Here is a 22,282-nt window from a genome sequence, read left to right as displayed (position 1 = left end):
GCTGGGAGATAAAAGAGAAATAGCAGTATGTGACAGCAGCGAGTCATGTTAATGTGCAGGATCCAGGTATCTGTTCAGGTTTATAAGGTAAGGTTTTATTTGAAAGTCTAAACCTACCTTTGTAGTGGCTGGTTGTAACGTGGTGGATGATTAGCCCATGCATTCTGCATTCTGGGAACTAAAAAATACAGAATCTTGTTAAAAGAAAAAAAGTACAAACACATTCCTAAATAATGCAACAGTACACATTGATAAGATCAAGATAGGACAAAATAAAAAGGCATAATATAATTCTATATATATATATATATATTTAAACTATGTCCATTATTCTTCGGTATAAAAGGTGCCTACAGCTTCCCAGAGTCTCATGGTCTGGCATGATAAGCAATCAACAATCATACAGTATTTCATGAAGTATAAATCCACCCAAAACTGTATTAGCTTTTAGGTAGATGCTGGTAGACTGAAATCACCAGTTCTTTTTATTTTAGACTCTAAAACAGTAAGATCTCCAAGGCCGAGTTCCCAGCTCCACACACTGGCTGCAGCCATTTCTGAGGGGGGATGTTAAGGGCAGGTTTGATCACTGGAGTCCCTGACATATGTAAGGAGCCAGAGTGATTCACCACACCGGTATTTACTCAAATTATTTTTTTTTTTTTTTATAGGTGGACCAACCGTTCAAACTGGCCTCTTAAAAATAAACACCCATTTCGTCTTCTGATGTAGTAAATGGAAGCACCATGTTATCTGTTTATTCTTTATTAGCAGAAATTATATGTAAAATGGAAGAAAATTTCTTCTGAGATGACCGGATGTAATCAATTGTACCAGACATATTTCTTTGTGACAATAACATTTATACCAGGTCCAGAATGATCATCAACTGGTAGAACGTCAAAAAAAAAAAAAAAAAAAAAAAATCCCAAACCTTCTAGAACACATTTACACTCGTGGTGCTATTCAGTACAGGTGCTTTGCCTGTGACACCTTGTTGGGATGGCATTCAAAATGAATGGCACTGTGGTGCATTTGTTACCCAGTGTTGTGGTACACCGTGCATCACGGTAATGCATGGTGTACCACAACACCGTGTTATCCCAACAAGGTGTCACAGGCAAAGCACCTGTACTGAATAGCACCACAATGCACAAGCTGCACCTTGCAGTGTGCGCAAACATGGTACATAATGGGTTGCTAGCACCCCCTTAATACACCAGAAATTGACTGACAACCCACTATACCATTTTTTGTGTACACTGCAAGGTGCAGCTTGTGCGTTGGGGTGCTATTCAGTACAGGTGATTTGCCTGTGACACCTTGTTGGGATGGCATTCAAAATGAATGGCACTGTGGTGCATTTGTAACCCGGTGTTGTGGTACACCATGCATTACCCTGATGCACGGTGTACCACAAATGCACTACAGTGCCATTCATTTTGAATGCCATCCCAACAAGGTGTCACAGGCAAAGCACCTGTACTGAATAGCACTACAACGCACAAGCTGCATCTTGCAGTGTACACAAAAATGGTACAGTCAATTTCTGGTGTATTAAGGGGGTGCTAACAACCTACTAAAGACTTAAAGCACATTACCACAACACAATCTAAATAAAATGTATTGTGGAAATGCACTAGTGCATTAGTAACCCAAATCACATCTTACGGCCTCTTAGTACAACATCAGGCTACAGTCACATAAACCAGGGCAACATAGTATAGGCAAACAGCAAAATACCCTCACCATGGAAAGGACAACTTATTTTTGGCTACTTTGTTAAAACTGGGTCTTGCATACAACAATTTCTGAAAAAAATGCCTGCCTTGAGGTTAGCTTTGGTATACCTTGCACTGCAGTCATCTACTTATAATTCGGTTTAACTGGCTCAGAGCAAATAGCAATATCTGTTTCAGATGCAGACCCCTTTTGAAGAGAAAGTGTGCGTGCTGAAGGACCACCCACCCTTTCCTTTGTTTCCCACAATACTACATTAGTAACACAGCCACAACAAAACAGGCAATTAGATGGATGCTCTCCTTCTAAACAAGATTGGCCACTGCACAGCATGAAAGGCTTCTAATCAATAGATGCTCATTCAGTACACAACACTACAAATTGTGTAGCTTGCAAATCTTTAGGCTGCTGTGAGATGATCATTGTTTGGGCAAAACCAAATTAAAAAAGCTCCTGTAAATAGCTTTTTTTTCTAATCGATACAGTAATTTCAGAGGTGTACTACAAAATAAAGCAAAAATATGACTCACCTAAAAATAAAATAGCAATACTGAATCATTATGGAGCATACAGATTTATTAAATTCTTCAGGTAATAAAGCGTAGAATGGAAGTAAATAGTCATGTAAATTAAAGTGGCAACTTCAATAATAAATCACACTTAAATGAACCATTAATGACTCTAACCTATTTTTACCCTTTGTTTCCCATCTAATCTAGGGAGGAGCACTCAACTTTCCCCACACTCAAATAGCTGCTGTTCTAGGCTCCCTCAGGGGATATTCTGGTTTAACATGCAAGCTCAGCCATGACTAAGGGACTGAGACATATATATGGGCAGCTAATCGGTAACCCTTTCTGTACACAGGCCAGCGTACAGCAGAATTGAATAGGCAAAAGTGCTGTCCAGGTAGAATTTTTGCAATGTGTGATATGGTAGACAGGACATCAAAAATGACAGGGTCACTATGTGTATATGGTATATGTATGGTATTCCCTTTTTTTTTTTTTTTTTAAATCCAGCTTTTCATTTAATTTTCTTAAGTTTTGAAAATCTAATAGTGAATGCATCATCACACAAAAGTGTTGTCATCCTAACTCGCCATCTTACAATGTTTCAACTAATTTCTGCACATGCTAAATGTAAGGTTGGTCATAGATGTATTTTTTCTCCAATCAGCCACTAGGCTGATCGAGAAAAAAAAAAAAGTGAAGAAATAAAATGAACAGATTTCCGCATCCACACAAGCAAGGAGAATAGAGGAATCTTCTCCACTGTTCTGCAACTGTTTTCTGACAGCAGAGGATACATCAATGGGCACTGAAGCCCGCTACTCAAACATTTTTCAACATTCCCGTTCGATACAGGTCACTCAGATTAACTTCAATCAACTGGGAACGGCCATAAATGGCCTGAAATTCAGCTGATTCAGAGAGAGATATATAGATCTCTCTCTATATAGTCAGGTCCATAAATATTGGGACATCAACACAATTCTAACATTTGTGGCTCTATACACCACCACAATGGATTTGAAATGAAAAACAAGATGTGCTTTAACTGCAGCCTGTCAGCTTTAATTTGAGGGTATTTACATCCAAATCAGGTGAACGGTGTAGGAATTACAACAGTTTGCATATGTGCCTCCCACTTGTTAAGGGACCAAAAGTAATGGGACAGAATAATAATCATAAATCAAACTTTCACTTTTTAATACTTGGTTGAAAATCCTTTGCAGTCAATTACAGCCTGAAGTCTGGAATGCATAGACATCACCAGACGCTGGGGTTTCATCCCTGGTGATGCTCTGCCAGGCCTCTACTGCAACTGTCTTCAGTTCCTGCTTGTTCTTGGGGCATTTTCCCTTCAGTTTTGTCTTCAGCATGACAGCAACAGATTCCAAATGCAAATAGCACACTTGAAATGAACTCTGGACCTTTTATCTGCTCATTGTAATTGGGATAATGAGGGAATAACACACACCTGGCCATGGAACAGCTGAGAAGCCAGTTGTCCTATTACTTTTGGCCCCTAACAAGTGGGAGGCACATATGCAAACTGTTGTAATTCCTACACTGTTCACCTGATTTGGATGTAAATACCCTCAAATTAAAGCTGACAGGCTGCAGTTATAGCACATCTTGTTTGTTTCATTTCAAATCCATTGTGGTGGTGTACAGAGCCAAAAATGTTAGAATTGCATCAATGTCCCAATATTTATGGACCTGACTGTATATATCTATCTATATATATATCTATCCAGCTTAAGTTTTCCCTGTAGGTCCCTATTCAACCGAACTTTAATAGACTGTGCAAATAGACTGTAGCATGTATGAGACAAATTATGGTGGTGTTCTATGGTCACCATGGTTGTTTTTGGTTATCTATAACTCAGTTTTGTAATCAAAAGTATGAAGTAAACACGTTCATAAAAACATTTGTGTTTTCATTTTCCTAGAAAGGTGATTGTTCGTCCAAGGTGCTTTAATTTACCAAAAGAGATGCGGCTGGGGTGTGCATAATACAGATTGCAAACTGGTATGTTTTTTTTTCACTTATTGACTTTGGTTGCCATTACTTGAATTTTGGCTCTTTCACATAATTAATAATATGGATCTTGGTTATGAGTTTTATTTACATCCTGATGGTTCCAAAGGTTCTAGACAAAAATCCTAGACTGAAGTTGTGTAAGATTCTGGTGATCTGGAAAAGGCTTCTTCTCAATAGTGTGCGTGCGCAGCAGCTCAAACGCTTAAAACGTCTTAGGGGGAGGAGATGTAAAAAGTATCTTGGCTTCACAAGTTCTCGAAAGCTATATAATTTTTTTTCTTACACAAAGCCCATGCGATAAAAAAACAAAACAAAAAAAAAAAAAAAAAAAAGGCTACCACAGCATAAACAGAAATTGTGATTTTTTTGGCACAGTTCTGAATTTAAGAAAAACACTGATTTTAAAAAGATTTGGATTGGTTTCACCATTTCTGCAAATCCTTTAAAGTTTCTAATTGAAAAATAAATGTTCCTCCTGTCATACCTATAAACAAGAAACTCAGTTATGCAGCCAAATTCAACCTTATCAGCCTTTCCAGTCAATACTCCCATTAATGTATACAGCTCTCAAGACAACCATGTAGAGAATTCTCAATAGAAGACTTGAAAATCTACCATTGACTTATTTAGAAACTTTTTTGGACAATATCTAGCCTTTTAGTTAGTCTATGCCACTACTATAGCTTACTCTAATTGGTATAAAGTACATGTTTGAGAGACTGACCAATAATACAGGACACCACTGGTGGAAAGAAAAAAAAAAAAAATTGCTTAAATCCCCCATCAACAGTCAGAGTTGATGGGGGAACCCTTCCAGTAGCACTATTGAGTTCTGCTGGCAGGGAGCCTTCCATGCTGGCTGAACACAGGGATCATTGTCAGCTGCTATAGCCACCAGTAGTAATCACTGAAAAAAATTTGACAGGCTGATTGTACTTCAGTACAACCAGCATGCCCATACATGGATCTAATTTTGGCTGGTCCCTTCTGAACCAGCAGGGATTCAATCCATTTATAGCAAGGTTTAGGAAGACTTTGAATATCAATGTTTTACTCTGATTTTAAAGCAATTCCACCAAGCTTACTTACAAGAAAAAAAAATCTACCCAGTTTCTACAGGGTGCAGTTAGTAAGCAATCCCTAATTTTTGCCTGTCTAAATCAACAGACGATTAAAATAAAAGAATGAAAGAGCTAAATGGAGGTAAAAAAATTTAAGTACTGAAAGCAGAAAAAGCAGTGAGCACGATGGAAAGCTGAAGGGAGAACATTAAAAGAATTGTGGAAGCTTTGCCAAAAAAAAAAAAAAAAAAAAAAAGAAAAGGAAAGGGCCAAGTCACTAATTACAGTTACTGAGTCTCTGCAAATCGATCTCTTCCCTATTAATGACAAAAAAAATATGCAAACCCAACATTTCATATTCCCAATATGTGCCTGCTGTACCATGTACTTGTATGAAAAAGTATCCTGTTCTCTTTGTATTGCTTCCTTTGCATGAAATCCCTGGTGTTCCTGCCAGTCCCTCTGCTTTCCTATTAAAAACTGACCACAGTAAGCATGAGAGCACAACATGGTCAGTTTTCTGGCTCTCCCACCTGGCAGGTCCCCCCAGACTTCACCACCCCCCACCACACAATAATTCACTGGGAAGTTACTGCTGTTTCTCCTCCGAGCTCCTTATGCAGCGTAGAACAGAGGATATGTGATCACACACACACACACATATATATATTTTACACATATAGATACACACACACTTTTTTTTCTAATATGTATATACACGTTTTACCTTTCATTTCTATACTAAATTGATTGGGTTGTTTTACAAGGTGAAGGTTTTTAATATGCATTATGTTGCTCTGTGTCCTCATGTCGGAGCTGCCCCCCTGTTGACTAGTAGTGCAATATTCAAGAAGCAGCAATAGCATTTCAGGAACACAGATCCAAAATAAAAAGAGTGGGGAGAAGCTTGTCTGCAGGCCCTCAAGTACAGCTACCTTTCAAGCCATGAGAACAGTGAGTAGGACAATAGTAGCATCTTACGCTAAATCTCCTGAGATTAGCAGTCAAGGTAGCAGTGCCTTAGATATTTTTCCATTGCAGATAAACCGCTATAAGGATCAGGACTACGCACAGATAGTGCACTGATTTTTAAGGAGAAATTGAAGAGAAAATAAACTAAACTACTCTTAGGCATCATTAACATTTTCTAGATGGACTTCATAAGATAGCAAATATTCACTTTGGCCTGCTAAGCAAGGCAGCAGACAAACTCAAAGGGTGTTTGCTTTAAGGCATTTGAGGCCATACATATTTCTAAAGGTGATTTCTTTTTGCACTTTTTTTGATTTGGCAAAAGAAGATTCTTTTATGGCCAGAGGCGTTAGCGTTTCTCTAAACAGATATACACTAAATGGGTTAACATACAAAATAATGAAAAGGCAACAAAGTCAAAATAAAACATTTTCAGAAAGGTAACCCTAGAAGGAAAGTCTAAGTTCTAGTCGACTAAACATCCACAAGTACAACTACTTATTCAGATTAATACAGCAATATCTCTTAGAGATGTATTTTATTTCTCATGCTGATCTTGAAGCCTGAATGCATCTGATGAAACTAAATGGTACTTCAAATATAAAAAGTACATTTCAGGGGGAGGAAAAAAAAGGAAAAAGGAACCGTATTGATTCTAAAGCCTAGATAGCAAAACTATAAACTAAAGGCTCCAAACAGCTACTTAAGAGAGTATTTACCTAATCAGCCCAGCAATCAAAGAGGAGACCTCATGTTTACTGATTGCACTAATCAAAATCACTCTCCAACTCAGCTAACTGACAAGTTTACCAACTATGATGAAACAGAGTCAGAAATCAGACACTCGGGTTTGCATAAACGGAATCTGCCATTCAGTAAGAGTGCTGGCAGACTGTACTTGACTTCAGCAAGTTATCAGCATATAGCCAATTATTCATCAGCTGAAAATTGGTACATCAATGTCAAATCAAGGAAATGCATAAAGGAACACCCACTGCAGACACTTGAAAGAGGTGGCTGTTTGATTGACCGCATTGCCCTTCTTTCTGGTACTGTCACTTTGTGCGTGTACTAGACACCGCTCCGGTAAATACACCAAATCCATTTTATGCTCCTTTTCTTCAAGGCACAGTTTTTCCTCCAATCTAGTTGTCATTCACAGCCTCCGCCAGAGTAAGTCAATTTCCATTAATATCTCCTTTCATATACAGGAATATGCTGACACCTTAGCTCAAAACTTTGTGCCTTCTTAAGAGGTTAACCGATACTACACCTTACTGCTGGTAAATTGCGCTACTTGCTGCAGATACAGCTGTCGTGTTATATGCCTCATGCATACAAGACAAAGCAAACTATAAAATACAACTGGATTATTACAGACTGCAGCACATTACAGGGTCTGAATTTTACCTCAAGAAAACATATTTGATTTAATTTTTTTTTTTACTTTATTTACCTTCTTCCTTCTTGGTCAGATATTAAGATAAATTCTATTTTTTTTTTTTTTAATGTTGCATATGACTCCCTTTATATTGGATACAAATCTACCAATATAAGATATTTTTAACAATACCATGTAAATACAACAGGTTTTAGAAACAAAAAACCCCAACAGTACGGTCATCCACCTATATTCTTTAAAACATACAGCCTATGGTTAAAAACAGACAAGTTCGTTACTTATGCAGTAGAAATTCTAAAAAAGTTTACGGACAACTATTCTGTATAACAAAATATTATAAAATAAAAAGGTTAGAAAAATAAATAAAAATACAGCTTGAAAGTTTTTTTAACATTATATTGTAGTGCAGCTCATTAGTGTACAATGTAGTTGCTCAACGATATATACCAGTACATGCAGCTAGTCAGTTTAAAAAACAAAGCAAAATGCATGACAGCGCATCTAACAAAAAACGGGTCTTAAAAAAAAAAAAAAAAAGCAGCAAGGGAAAACCTTAGGTGTGTCTCATGCTCTATGAAATTTGCCAATTTTACCACAGTAGTTCTTTTTATCGATTTAAACACTTTTGTCATGATGTTAAGATCTGGCCTACTTGTTATCTCATCTCTGATGGGCACTTTAACCTCCCTAGCGGTCTGATTATTTCAGATTTTTGGTGCTGAAAGTGGTACCATTATTTTGCATGGAAATATGTAGTTTTTTTATTGTAGGCTGTAATTTCTAGGAATAACTCATTGAAATCTGTCCGAACAAGAGTCTATTAAACATCCCAGGTATGATAAAATTTGAAACACGAAATCATAAAATATAATTTAATAATCATAAAAATAATATAATACATTTAATTCAATAATATAATTAAACCAAAAACACTGAAATTTGAAATAGAGCGCCAAGTTCGCACATTGCTGAGCAAAGTCACAAAAATGTTTTCAGTGTCTGATGACAAATTTCCCCACGAATCATTATCACACAATTCTGCAAGTGGTTCTGACTTACTATCGCTGTTCTCTAGCTGATCTAAACCTACTTTTGACCTAAAAGGCACACTTTTTGGACGCCATGGACGTTTCTCAGTTTCCAGGCAGAAAGAACAGACAAAATGCAGGCAGGGCACAGGACAAAGCACTAGGGACAAAATGTATGTGAAATGGGTTGAAACAGCAATGTTTTGCTATGTAAAATTTGTTTGGAAAAAAGACATTTTTAAAAAAATTTTAAAATTTTTCACCGCCGGCGCCCGTACGTCCCGACGTCACAGGGACCGGAACACAGAAGCCGGATGCCAGCATCGGCCGGAGGAGATGGCCGGGGACGCTGCAGGGGACACATCGCAGGAGCAAAGGACAAGGTAAGCTCTGCAGGGACTCCCTATGCAGCGCCGCATGGTAAGCCCGAGTGTAGCTCGGGGTTACCGCTTTTGGCACTGACATTTTACCTCGCGCTACACTCGGGGGGTGAGAGGGAGGGGGGGGTGAGAGGGAGGGAGGGAGGGGGGGGGGGTGAGAGGGAGGGAGGGGGGGGGGGTGAGAGGGAGGGAGGGAGGGAGGGAGGGGGGGGGGGGGTTAGAGGGAGGGAGGGAGGGAGGGGGGGGGGGGGGGTGAGAGGGAGAGAGGGAGGGAGGGAGGGGGGGGTGAGAGGGAGAGAGGGAGGGAGGGAGGGGGGGTGAGAGGGGAGGTGAGAGGGAGGGAGAGAGGGGGGAGGTGAGGGGGGAGGTGAGAGGGGGGAGGTGAGGGGGGAGGTGAGAGGGGGGAGGTGAGAGGGGGGAGGTGAGAGGGGGGAGGTGAGGGGGGGGAGGTGAGAGGGGGGAGGTGAGGGGGGGGAGGTGAGGGGGGGGGAGGTGAGGGAGGGGGGGGTGAGAGGGAGAGGGAGGGGGGGGTGAGAGGGAGAGAGAGGGAGGGGTGAGAGGGAGAGAGAGGGAGGGGCGAGAGGGAGGGGTGAGAGGGAGGGAGGGGTGAGAGGGAGGGGTGAGAGGGAGGGAGGGAGGGGTGAGAGGGAGGGAGGGAGGGAGGGGTGAGAGGGAGGGAGGGGTGAGAGGGAGGGAGGGAGGGAGGGAGGGGGGGTGGGAGGGAGGGGGGGTGGGAGGGAGGGGTGAGAGGGGGGGTGGGAGGGAGGGGTGAGAGGGGGGGTGGGAGGGAGGGGTGAGAGGGGGGGTGAGAGGGGGAGGTGAGAGGGAGGGAGAGAGGGGGGAGGTGAGAGGAAGGGAGAGGGGGGGGGGGGGGGGTGAGAGGGAGAGGGAGGGGTGAGAGGGGAGGGAGGGAGGGAGGGAGGGGTGAGAGGGGAGGGAGGGAGGGAGGGGGTGAGAGGGGAGGGAGGGAGGGAGGGAGGGGTGAGAGGGGAGGGAGGGAGGGAGGGAGGGGTGAGAGGGGAGGGAGGGAGGGGGGGAGGGAGGGAGGGAGGGAGGGGTGAGAGGGGAGGGAGGGAGGGAGGGAGGGGTGAGAGGGGAGGGAGGGAGGGAGGAGAGGGGTGAGAGGGGAGGGAGGGAGGGGCGAGAGAGGGAGGGAGGGGGGGGCGAGAGAGGGAGGGAGGGGGGGGCGAGAGAGGGAGGGAGGGGGGCGAGAGAGGGAGGGAGGGGGGGGGCGAGAGAGGGAGGGAGGGGGGGGCGAGAGAGGGAGGGAGGGGGGGGGCGAGAGAGGGAGGGAGGGGGGCGCGAGAGAGGGAGGGAGGGGGGGGGCGAGAGAGGGAGGGAGGGGGGGGCGAGAGAGGGAGGGAGGGAGGGGGGGGGCGAGAGAGGGAGGGAGGGGGCGCGGGCGAGAGAGGGAGGGAGGGGGCGAGAGAGGGAGGGAGGGGGCGAGAGAGAGGGAGGGAGGGGGCGAGAGAGAGGGAGGGAGGGGGCGAGAGAGAGGGAGGGAGGGGGCGAGAGAGAGGGAGGGAGGGGGCGAGAGAGAGGGAGGGGGCGCGAGAGAGGGAGGGAGGGGGCGCGAGAGAGGGAGGGGGCGCGAGAGAGGGAGGGGGCGCGAGAGAGGGAGGGAGGGGGCGCGAGAGGGAGGGGGGGGCGAGAGGGGGGGCAAGGGAGGGAGGGGGGGGTGAGGGAGGGAGGGAGGGGGGGTGAGAGAGGGAGAGGGGGATAGAGGGAGGGAGAGGGGGATAGAGGGAGGGAGAGGGGGATAGAGGGAGGGAGAGGGGGATAGAGGGAGGGAGGGAGAGGGGGATAGAGAGAGGGAGGGGAGTCAGAGGGAAGGGGGGTTGAGAGACCCCTAGCCTGTCCCTGTCTGCAGTTCCTCCTGTGCCCCCTTGTCCCAGTACCCATCTGCTGTGTGTGATAAGGTGTGTGAGATGCTCAGTATGATACCTTCCATGCCAGCAGGATGTACATGATAGCCAGCAACGGGCAGGGTCTGGTCTTGCTCTTGGTGAGGACAGGAGGTGCTCTACTCCTTCCAGCGAATCTATGTGATGTGAGATGGAGCAGTCCCTGGCCACCTGCACCTCCAGTCCGTTCCCGTTCTCTGGGATCCCAGTAAGTCTGTGTTCCGGTCCCGGGAGCAGAGAGGAGGTTGTGTGAGGGGGGGTGTGCCTGCGTCCAACATTACCATAGCAACATCGGACGCAGACAGCTAGACGAGCCACAGGACACAAGTACTGGGGAAGGCGGGAGAACCTCATACAGTACAGTTGATCGGTAAAAGAAAAGGGAGTGATAGAAGGTGCTGGAGTGGCCAGTTAATGGGCAAGGAGTAGCCAACAATAACACTCACCCCCATGTTATTTCCACTCGCCAAATGCGAGCAGGCGAGTGGAAATTTTAAGCCCTGTATTAGGAAAAAGATTATTATGGATTTCTCTAGCCCAGATAGCCAAGTATGAGCAAACGCTATGATGGAAATGGCCAGCTACAAAAAGGCATGGTCTTCCAGTGCAAAGGAGAACTTCAGAAGAGTCTCCAATAAATTGTGGTGACGACAACTCTTGAGTTTCCCCCACCAGAATGTCCACATCCCTCTTGGTTTTTACTATACCAAGTGTCAGGCAATCCTGGGTTTTGCCCATCGTGACTGATAGGCCCTAGCTGATTCCCAAAGTGGCAACAGTATGTTGTGTGGATGTAAGGGAGCCCAAGTCAAGTGTTAGGCCTTGCTCCAGAACGACAGAACCACCATCAACTTCCTCTGCAAAGGTACTCAGAATGGATGTAGATTAAATGGCTCAGCGTGTCCAGCACAATGGGATCGTGGCAACCCAGGTGCTAACAGGAGTCCGGATGGTTGTGCCATTTATGAATCTGACAACAGGTGGGACGGCAAACTATCAGCTTGTGGTGTGAACAGAAAACTGGTGGCTGGAAGTTTACAGCTAGGTGTCATACTCTTACATTTTAATAAGATTACCCATTATGTCAAATAGCAAGAAAATAGAATTACGCAGAAGCAAAGAGTGCAAGTCCCCATAAGTTTGTGCCCTATGAACAGCTTGTATGCTTAGCACTGCAGTATGTCTTAGGAGGATAAGGATGTAGTATATTATACAAAGCCATCAAAACATGTAATCCAGGAAATGGTATGTATGTGGGCACAGGAAAAACCTGTCTTACCCTGCCCAAGTTGCTTGTCCTGTCCAAAGTCCAGGTTTTGCCCACAATGATGGGCATAGCCTTAATAGGGTGTTCAGGGTCTGGGTGGATGGACCAGAGCCCTGGAACTGTATAGTGTCCTGTGGAAACTGCTGAGCCATGAAGGCAGTAAGCAGTCATAGTAGCAAATTCTTGCCCAAGAGAAGGCATTCATCTAAAAATACAACCAAAAAAACTGGAGCCTCATGGAGTGGGAGGGGTTACACAGGGGCACTAGTCAGCAGAACCAAAGTTTTATTTCCCCCCAGTTTCCAATCACTTGAAGTTTGCAGTATAGAACCCAGTCTGAGCTTAATCCTCTGTCCTGTACTTTGCAATAAAGATAATACACTTAATGATGTATTAATGATTACAGAGTTGCAATAATGTGTCTTTTATATCTGCCTAGAGTTTAACCATTTCATGACCAGAGGTCAAGAGCTTAGATGCCCAGGGCAAAACTTAGTAGTGCCAGTTATCTTGACTAGCGCGATGACTAATCTGTCAGTATAACACCAAGGTCTGAGAATGCTCACAGGTGTGCACTCTATTTTCTATCATTTCTGCAAAACTGATGTTCTAATGGCATGGGCCATTGTATGAGATGACCTACAAAGTAGTATTTAGTGGTCACAAAGTTATGCTTTCCATTTGAGCAGTAAAAGAAGAGTGTAAACAAAAAGTTTACATTTCAGTGCAAGGAAAGACATAGAAGATAGACACAAAAGTCAACTTACTTGGTGGAGTACTGAACAATGGTGGCTGGTGGTGACTGGGCATCCGGTATACATTTACAGGGTTAAAAGCTCCAGGTGGTGGGGCATTGCTGTACAGTCCATCTCTCTGATGCCCCCGGGCTTGTGGCAAGGAATGCCTAAAATGTAAAAAGTACATTAACATTAGAAATACCATTAAAACTAGAAACATGCTCACAAGAGCTTGCAATTCAAACAGAACTAAATGCTGGACACTTTCCAAACTCTGCTTAATGCCCCACTCCAGGCAAACCCTACCACCCCTGGCAAAAAGTATGGAATCGCCACTCTTGGAAAATGTTCAATCAATTGTTTAATTGTGCAAAAAAAAAAAAAAAAATCACAGACATGCCTCAAAACTAATTTTCATTTCACATTCCAATCTTCTGGCTTTAAGAAGCACTTAAATAAAAAAGAAAAAAAAATGTAGTCGATAGCATCTGTTTTTGCAGAGGAAAAAAAATATGGAATCACTCAAGTCTGAGGAAAATATGGAATCACCATAACTTTGCAGTTCTAAAACAAACATCTGCATCAGATTACATCTGCTAATTAGTCTGCAGTTAAAAAAAAAAAAAAAAAAAAAAGTGTTTGCACACCTTAGTGAGCTGTTGTAACAAGCTAATTGACAAGAATCATGGCTCCAACACAAAAGATGTCGGCTGAAACAAAGGAGAGTATAAAACTTCAAGAAGGTAAATCATGGAATGTTGCAAAAGATATTGGTTGTTCCCAGTCAGCAGTGTCTAAAATCTTGACCAAGTACAAATCAAAAGGGAAGGTTGTAAAAGGGAAGCGTACCAGCAGACCAAGGAAGACATCAAAGCGCCAAGAAAGACAACTTAAAGCAATGTGCCTTTAAAACAGAAAATGCACAACAAAACAAATCAGGAACAAATGGGAAGAAACTGGAGTCAATGTCTGTCATCAAACTGTAAGACATCGCCTAAAGCATATGGGATTTACATACAGAAAAGCCAAATGAAAACCATCATTAACACCTAAACAGAAAAAAACAAGGTTACAGTGGGCTAAAGAAAAGCAATCAAGTACTGCGGATGACTGGATGAAAGTGATATTCAGTGATGAATCAAGAATCTACATTGGGCAGGGTGATGATGCCGGAACTTTTGTATGGTGCCGTTCCAATGAAATGTATAAAATACAACTGCTTGAAGAAAAAACGCACATTTCCACAATCATCGATGCTATGGGGTTGCATGTCTGGTAAAGGTACAGGGGAGATGACAGCCATTAAAGCTTCAATAAATGCACAAGTTTATAACGTTTCCGGTTTCCATCAATTGAAGGGATGTTTGATGACACTTTTCAGGATAATGCATCTTGCCATAGGGCAAAAGCCATGAAACGTTCCTTCAAGAAAGACATATGTCAATGGCATGGCCTGCAAACAGTCCGGACCTCAATCCAACTGAAAATCTATGGTGGAAATGAAAGAAAATGGTCCATGACAAGGCTCCAACCTGCAAAGCTTATCTGGCAACTGCAATAATAAAAAGTTGGAGCCAGACTGATGAAGACTACGGTTTGTCAATAGTTACATCCATGCCTCAGAATTCAAGCGGTTGTAAAAGCCTGTGCTGTAGTGTTTTTTTTTTTTTCATGATTCCATAATATTTTCCTCAGAATTGAGTGATTCCATAATTTTTTCCCTCTCTGCTTGATTTGCAAAAACAGTTTCAACTGACTACAGTTCTCTTTTATTATTTATTTTTTAAGTGTTTCTTAAAGCCAGAAGGTTGGCATGGTAAATGAAAGTTGTTTCGTGGCATGTCTGTGATTAGTTTTTTTTTTCTACACAATTAGACAATTGAATGAACATTTTCCAACAGTGGTGATTCCATACTTTTTGCCAGGGGTTGTATAATCATTAGACTGGTACAAGAATGCCATGTAATAATGACTCCAATTACCTCTTATTCATCTGATCTTGCAGAAAAGTAATCCATCAGAGGCTTTCCATGAACTGTTTTCTGTCCAAGAGACTTGACATTTTTGCATGCAGTATACAGTATATGCAGCAGGGAATCCGGTAGCCTAGCCACCCTGTGTAGTTTTATCTTCCCTAGGCCTTAAGTAATTCATATCAGTAGAAAATTTGGGTTGGTTTAGGCAGCCTCTGGCAGTACTGCCCACCACCGTCACTCACTGCCGTCCTCTGCCTCACTGTATTAGCACACCCAGCGCTAAACTGCCTTCACTGTAGAGTGTCCTGGTGCTGCACGTTGCCTAGCAGGTCAGCACATTGACAAATTTAGGTTGCATCAGATTCTTCTACTTGCTGCCCATATTTGCCTGACTCAATCTTCTTGTGTCCTTCTCCATGAGCTATTCCCTCATGTTTAGAAACCAGCAGCTGCAGGGTGCTGTTCAGCAAAGAATAGCTGATGGTTCTCTGGAAGTTCTGCCTCTCTCTGCCTGTGTCTCACCCAGTACACTATTACTCCGCTACACAAACTTTCATCTGTCGAGCGGCATTCTGCAGCTAGTAGTTTTTGGGGAAGGCTCTTAAATTTTGGTAACCATGTAAATTTACACATTTAAATTTTCTCCTATGTTGTAACTCTCCTTTGAAACCATTTTGTTATAATCAAGGTATTGCAAGAACAACATGTCCTGAATTCCACCTGCAATGATCTCTCCCAGGATCCCTTCAAATTTGCATGACACTTGCATTTGGCTCAAAAGTGGCCTTCATATACATGCAAGAAACAAGAACATTTTAAAAGGAATGCCTTTTTTCAAATAAAAAGACACATTTTAATTCCTTATGTACATAATTTTAGATCCCGAGTCACTGTGCTGCACAGAAAAACTAATTTGGGCTGCTGACACTGGTTCATCCATTTTGAGAGGCAACACTTAATTTCACCACAAAAAGGTACGTTTATTACTGGGAGTTGTTTGGAGCAGAACCTTTGCTAAGATGTATGCTTATTCTTCATTACTTTACTGCTTCCCCTGATGCTATCCTTATTTACTGTAACATCATAGCTAAAAGACCATGCAACCAAATTTCGCTATTAAATATTCTATTAGCAGTGCAACACATTAAAGCCTTATCCCTGCATTCTGTGAGCAACTTGCTGCACAGCCTTTCCGTAAGGCAGAGTGTGAAATCTCACTTACGGGATTTAGTAGCAATAGTAAGGGCTTTGTTTACTTTTGATTAGTGGTGACAGTCACATTACTGAGAAAAGTCAAACAAGGTGTTAAAAGCTGCTGTCAGAGCGGTTATAAGTGCCACAATCATGCTAGCGAGTGTCCCTGGATGACAGCCAAGGTTGTTGGGGCTGCGATCTGGGACCAAGAAGGCAGCGACCAGAAGCAATCTCAGGTCTGAAGTAAAACTTTAGGCAAAAAACATTTTCTTCCATCTTGGGTAGAGCAAGGGAGGGTTATAAGCCCTCTTAATTTTCGCCATCTGTGACCCGGTGGAGATTCACCTTCACTTCCTGTACCATAGCCAAACAGGAAGTGAGAGGAAATTCCTGCAAATTAATGGAATTTTTGGGGACCCCCCCGGTCACCAGAACTAGTGTCCCCAGTGGAAGATCCCCCTCTTTGACGACAACTGAAAATTTGGGATTTTCCTTTACATTTTTAATAATGGTAAACAGGACAAATAGAGAGGTGAAATCTCCCCAACGGGGGCTCGGACAGCAATAAAAACTGCAAGTGTTCTAATCCCTCTCCACTCTGTCCAGCACTAAAAAGAAATAAATACATTTTTGCCTTTAGTCACACTTTGACTGCATTATATATAACTTTGCTTAAAATGCTATATGAATTATAGGTGCCTTTTATAAAAGAATCCTGTCACATGATCACATAGGCTGAACCAAACACATACCTGTAAAGAAGATAATGGATACTTGCCTTTTTTGCTGCCCACTAAATGCCAATCGCTAGATATGGCCCATTGAATTCTGTTGGGAAACGGACACTTCTGGGAGTGTCAATCTAAGCAGCCCCTCTCAGCTCTCACTGGTTTCTCCTACTGATCTCCATACCACTGCAGGAGATAGCAGTGATGTGGAGGTTAGTAGGTGGAACAAGTGAAAGCTGCAGGGGACCACGGAGTGTCAGCTTCCTGGTGGACTATTTCTAGTGAATGAAGCAGGGTTTAGCAGCAGACAGCAGGGGAAAAACAAATTAGTCTCTTCTTTACATAAAAGTGTTTGGTGGAGAGCAAGCCTCAAAATTTCCACTCACCTGCTCGCATATGGCGAGTGGAAAAATGTGGGGGCGAGTGTGTCCCAGCATCGGAGGGCAGTGGGTGCTGCCGTAACATCAAAGCAAACATCTCTCAGTGTGACCGATGTGCAGGGGGGAAGGAGTGAGCGAAGCAGGCAGAAGGCAGAGAATGCAAGGAAGCAGCTGAAAACTTTCCCCTAGCACATTGGAGCTTGGTTTTTCTCCCCCTGTTTGAACCCAGCACCGTCTAGTGAGGCAAGAACAGTGTACAAGTGGATGGCAGTGGTTCTTGCACTGGGCAGCGCCTATTGGGGTGCTATAGCACCCCCATAATCACTTGCTCCGGGTGCCAGCAGGAAAAGATTCACAGATTACAGCCCAGGTCTCCTGCTTGTCACGATAAGCTGTGCTCCTGAGTGCCATCCCCATGCCTGCCCCTGTAAATACATGTGCTTCTCAAGGAGTATACAGATACTTCCTGTAGCTGTACACCACACCAGCAGCCCGCCAGGACATCACATAATTATAATGTAAATATGCTGTGCATTATGCTGGAGAAAGCACACTCTAGTGTTTGTGGACCATACTGTAATATCTGCAGTGGAGCAACCGTTTGGGGTGGAGCATACTGTAATATTTGGGGTGGTGGAGCAACTCATATTTTGCAACTTTATTCTGCATAAAACATTTAAACAGTGTCTTTTCATGAGATAATTTACAAGAGCATGTTTAGCGGGGCTGGGGCAGGATAGGGAATGAAAGGGGCAACTGGAGGCAAGTAACTCTTAAGGCCTGGCTAGTAGCCCCTGACTTGAAATTCTGAGCCCTGATGGCGAGTATTTGATTATGTAAGTTGCATTAAAATACAAAAAAAGGTTAGTTGTGACTAATAATGCCCAATATTAACTTCTGAGTCTTGGAAGATAATTATTGGCTTTCTCTAAGTGTTATGACATGTATCAGATTTTCCATGGTTATCATATTCAAGATTTCCATCACATTATTCTTTGGCACCTTTGCATAACATACAAATTTCAGAAAATCTACAGAAAGAACAAAGCTACTTACCCCAAAGTCCTGAAAGCAGATTGCTCCAAGTGAACTGGCTTGCGGTCAGAATTGAAGCCAAGGCGTGGTCTCCAGGGCCTGCCATTGTTGTTAGTTCGCTCCCAGTCGCCAGGCTTTAATGTTACCGGTGGTTTCCTATATAAAATACGGCAACATTGAACAACTCTTAAAAAGAAGAAAATATTCTATATACATCCTTTGCTTCAAAAAACAATTACTTACTTTGCCCCTGCCAGAACTACGGCTTTGAAGACATAGCCATCTTCATATTGTGGGTCATTAAATTTGATGCTAAAATAAATAGAGAATGACGTCATAAAACTGAATGCACTGTGTATATATATGTATATATATATATATATATATATATATATATATATATATATATATATATATATATATATATATATATATATATATTATAGAGTTCACACAAACTGGGTTATGTACAGTTAATTCATACCCTACGCACCAAAAAAGCAATGCCATCATTAGGGTCAGGTTCACACTAGTGAAGAGGCAATCCGATTTTCAGTGAGATTATGTAAATTTATTTGCTTTTTGACACTCTTGTCCCCCCCTTTCCTGGCCTGCCAGATTGCATTCTTGGATAAGGGTATGGTATATATTCTGGGAGGGACCCCACTCCTATTTAATAATTTTATTGTCTGGCTCATTTGTTCACATTCTGCTGACAGTTGGGAATCCCCGATGACAGGAGGGATGAGTCATTGGTTGTTAGGATTCCGATGCATGCCAGCTTCTTAACCAGCAAAAATGCGGCAAACATGCATGTATATGCGTTTGATGTCTAAATGATCAAAATCAAAGCTTTAAACTAAACAAGTGTGACCCGGGCTTCAGAGAAAGATTAATGAGTTTTCATACAAACCTAATAGCATAATTTTGACTCAAATTCCGTAACATGGGAACAGGAGATTCCACAGTCCTGAAATTGAACAAAAAGTACTTAAATTGCATCTAAAAACAAAATTCAAACGAAAGTTCAGTTATCTACAAAATACAAGAACAAAGTTTATATAGATCTACAAAGAGGATATTCGGATACACTGCATGACATATCTATGGCACCAAAACACTCAGATGGGAGTCACTTGTGCATTGTAGCGTGTCATGTTTAAACAAACAAACAAAAAAAAAATCGTGCCCAATTTTTCTGCATTATTGTGCGCTGCCAGCCCGTTCACATTGAAATGGCTACGCTAAAGCGGAACTAAAGTTCCACAGTCACATCTCCAGCATGTAAACTGAGCTGCACAAGTTCAGCTTACATCACTGGCACAGTCCCTGTGTGCTAGTATGACCAAGTCCTTAAGCGCAGGACTTAAGTCACCCCATGTCAGCCAATGTCGTGGCCCAAAGAACAGCTCTCAGAAGAAGATAGCAGTGAGGGATGGAGACCGTTGATGGAAAGAAAAGTTTAGCACCACTTTAAAGCAGTTTTCAACCCCAAAACAAAAATGTAATATATGGAAGGTTACAAATCCTTGTGGTGGCTGCATTAGTTTTCTTTTTTGAGGGCTTTTCTCCTTTAGTTCACTGGGTGATCCTGCCTGTAAGACATTTTCTGCCTTAGGGTATTTGCTTTACTATTTCATCCAGAATGCAGATACCTTTGGATAACAGGATAGTCAGTTGGGGGAGGGGTTCCTGAACACAGCCTCTACATATGCAAAAATACACCTATTATGCCTGAATTATGAATAAAAAAAATTAAAAGTTTTTGAAACTCTGGGAAGGTAGAAGAATGATATGTAGAACCCTTACTTAATAGGAAAAGTATTTTAGTGAAGAGGATAAGTATTTAACACCCAGAATGAGAATGTACAGCACGTATTGTTAAAATTGTAACTAAAAGCGTATTTCTGTGAAAAATAAATACATCTCTCCATTTGTCTGAATTTTCCATACATGAACATAAGAGCAATAAATAAATCAGATACATTTTTCAAACACGATGTCAACATTACAAAAAGGAAATGTAGTTTCCTTACACATTTGGAAGAACAGCTCCATCATCAGTATCCATTTTGCCCTGAATGCCATGGCACAGTTCAGGTGGAATATCTGTTAGCTAAGGAAAGACAAATATAACTGTAAATCAAGACATTTTTATGAGGTTATTGCAGTTCAGCATAAAAAGTGGCCAACAACTGAGGAAAAAAAAAACAAAAAAAAAAAAAACACACCCTCCCCAACTTGGACCCTTAGTGATCAGCGGTTTTGAAATCTTCTAAAGAAGGCTATTCAGACACTTGCCTCGCTGAGGTGATGGTTATAAAGAACCATCTTGTGAATGAGGGTGAATGTAAAGTCTCAAATGGCTTCAAACTGTGGTTTCTGAAGGGCAGAGAGAACCAGATTAAGATTCCATCGAGTCACAGGAAAAAACGGTCAGGTGGAGCAACAAAGGAAGACACCAGTGCAAGTGTCTTAATCAAACAGTGTAATGCCAACAGTGCTCTGAAACAGAAGGGACAGAAACTTGACCCTTAATAGTGCAGAGATTCAGACACTGGCCCAAGCCCAGCTAAGGAAGGAGAGAACTTGGAAGCCCCAAGACTCGTGAAAAAAGTGGCAGTTGGTTACACTACGTTTCAGTTAGGGGTATTAGAGTAACGGGCTGAATACAAATGCATGCCACACTTTTCAGATATTTGTAAAGTGTTACAAACTATTTATCATTTTCCTTCCACTTCACAATTATGTGCCACTTTGTGCTGGTCTACCACATAAAATCCCAATAAAATACATTTAAGTTTTTGGTTGTAACATGACAAAAATGTGGAAAACTTCAAGGGGTATGAATACTTTTTCAAGGCACTATAGTTAAAGCCAGTGTCTGTGAAGCAGGATGGAGAATCGGTCCTTGGCACAGAAGATCTTGATGATAAAAAGGAGCCCACAAAGCATCAGCCAGCAGTCTTACCAGATTGTCGTACCATATCCACCAGAACAAAAACTAGAAAAACAAGAATTACTGGAATGCTCTTCATCTCGATCCTGTGAAGTAAATGAGGAAGACGTTTGGAGGAAAGGCATAGCTCAGGCTGTACTGATATCACGGAGCCATCAGTCATACATTAGAGGATCCTAGTAAATAGAGACATGTCCTCCTGTTTTTATGTTTGAACCTGGAGGCCAGGATGTACACATGCGGCATCCTCTACCTTTGACACAGGTCCTGGAACACACTCCTAGGTACTGGTAGACGCTGCTGGTTAAAGCCTGCAGACAACTGTCTATGCCTGGAATGTGAAGTTCTGCCCAAGATAGGATCTGATATCTCTTGCTGTGGTGAGATTTCTGGTTCCTCTCTAATGATTGATGTACACCAGTAGTATGGTCTAATGCTGTAGAGACAGTCAAATTGCACAAAGTTCCAGGATGTTGATCAGGTAAAGGGACTCCTCTGACAAACAAGTCCCCTGCACTGACAGGTTACTGTAAGAACTCCTTCCTAACCTGTTGTAAGCACCCTCCAAATGGATAGGAAGGAGTTCCCTCTCTTAAAAGCCAGATTCCTAAGCCACAAGGCTAGAGACTTGTCCCACTACAACAGAATGTTGCGATGTAGAGAGCTGGAGTGAAATTGTGCAAATGGCACTGCTTTAAAAAGGAGACTACAATCAGATCTAAGAATCATGCAAAAGCTGGGAGTCAGCGGGGCTCCTTGGAAGGAGAGTACAAGTCTAAGACAGAAGAGTCTGATATTTCTGCTGTGGAAGAATACTGTGCCCTGAAACGTTTACATGACTAGACCCAGATGCTCCAAATCATTTCATAGTGGCCCATGACCATTTACCAAACAACTTAAGGCCCTCGCTCTTCAAGAGGTTGCGCACCCTTGCTCTAAGGTCTAGAAGTCAACTTCACATTGTCTGAA

General features: G+C 42.6%; 1 protein-coding gene across 2 annotated transcripts in view; it reads right to left on the bottom strand.

The window, feature by feature from the left end:
* XRN2 (5'-3' exoribonuclease 2) overlaps positions 1–22,282 on the bottom strand; it is a 99,254-nt gene that overhangs the window by 3,205 nt on the left and 73,767 nt on the right. For both annotated transcript variants that reach the window (XM_089686534.1, XM_089686535.1), the window contains 6 exons: positions 20,391–20,470; positions 19,268–19,324; positions 18,598–18,666; positions 18,376–18,510; positions 13,072–13,208; positions 118–178 (listed from right to left, as the gene is read on the bottom strand). In XM_089686534.1, coding sequence (XP_089542660.1) covers positions 118–178; positions 13,072–13,208; positions 18,376–18,510; positions 18,598–18,666; positions 19,268–19,324; positions 20,391–20,470 — 539 coding nt within the window. The remainder of the gene's footprint in view (positions 1–117; positions 179–13,071; positions 13,209–18,375; positions 18,511–18,597; positions 18,667–19,267; positions 19,325–20,390; positions 20,471–22,282) is intronic.

The sequence above is a fragment of the Staurois parvus genome, unplaced genomic scaffold (genome assembly GCF_062004578.1).
Source record: "Staurois parvus isolate SC_StPar_1 unplaced genomic scaffold, SC_StPar_1.0 ptg000401l, whole genome shotgun sequence".
Classification (NCBI taxonomy): Eukaryota; Metazoa; Chordata; class Amphibia; order Anura; family Ranidae; genus Staurois; species Staurois parvus.
Note: the sequence above shows the minus strand (reverse complement) of the source record. Positions and strands in the feature narration are given on the sequence as shown.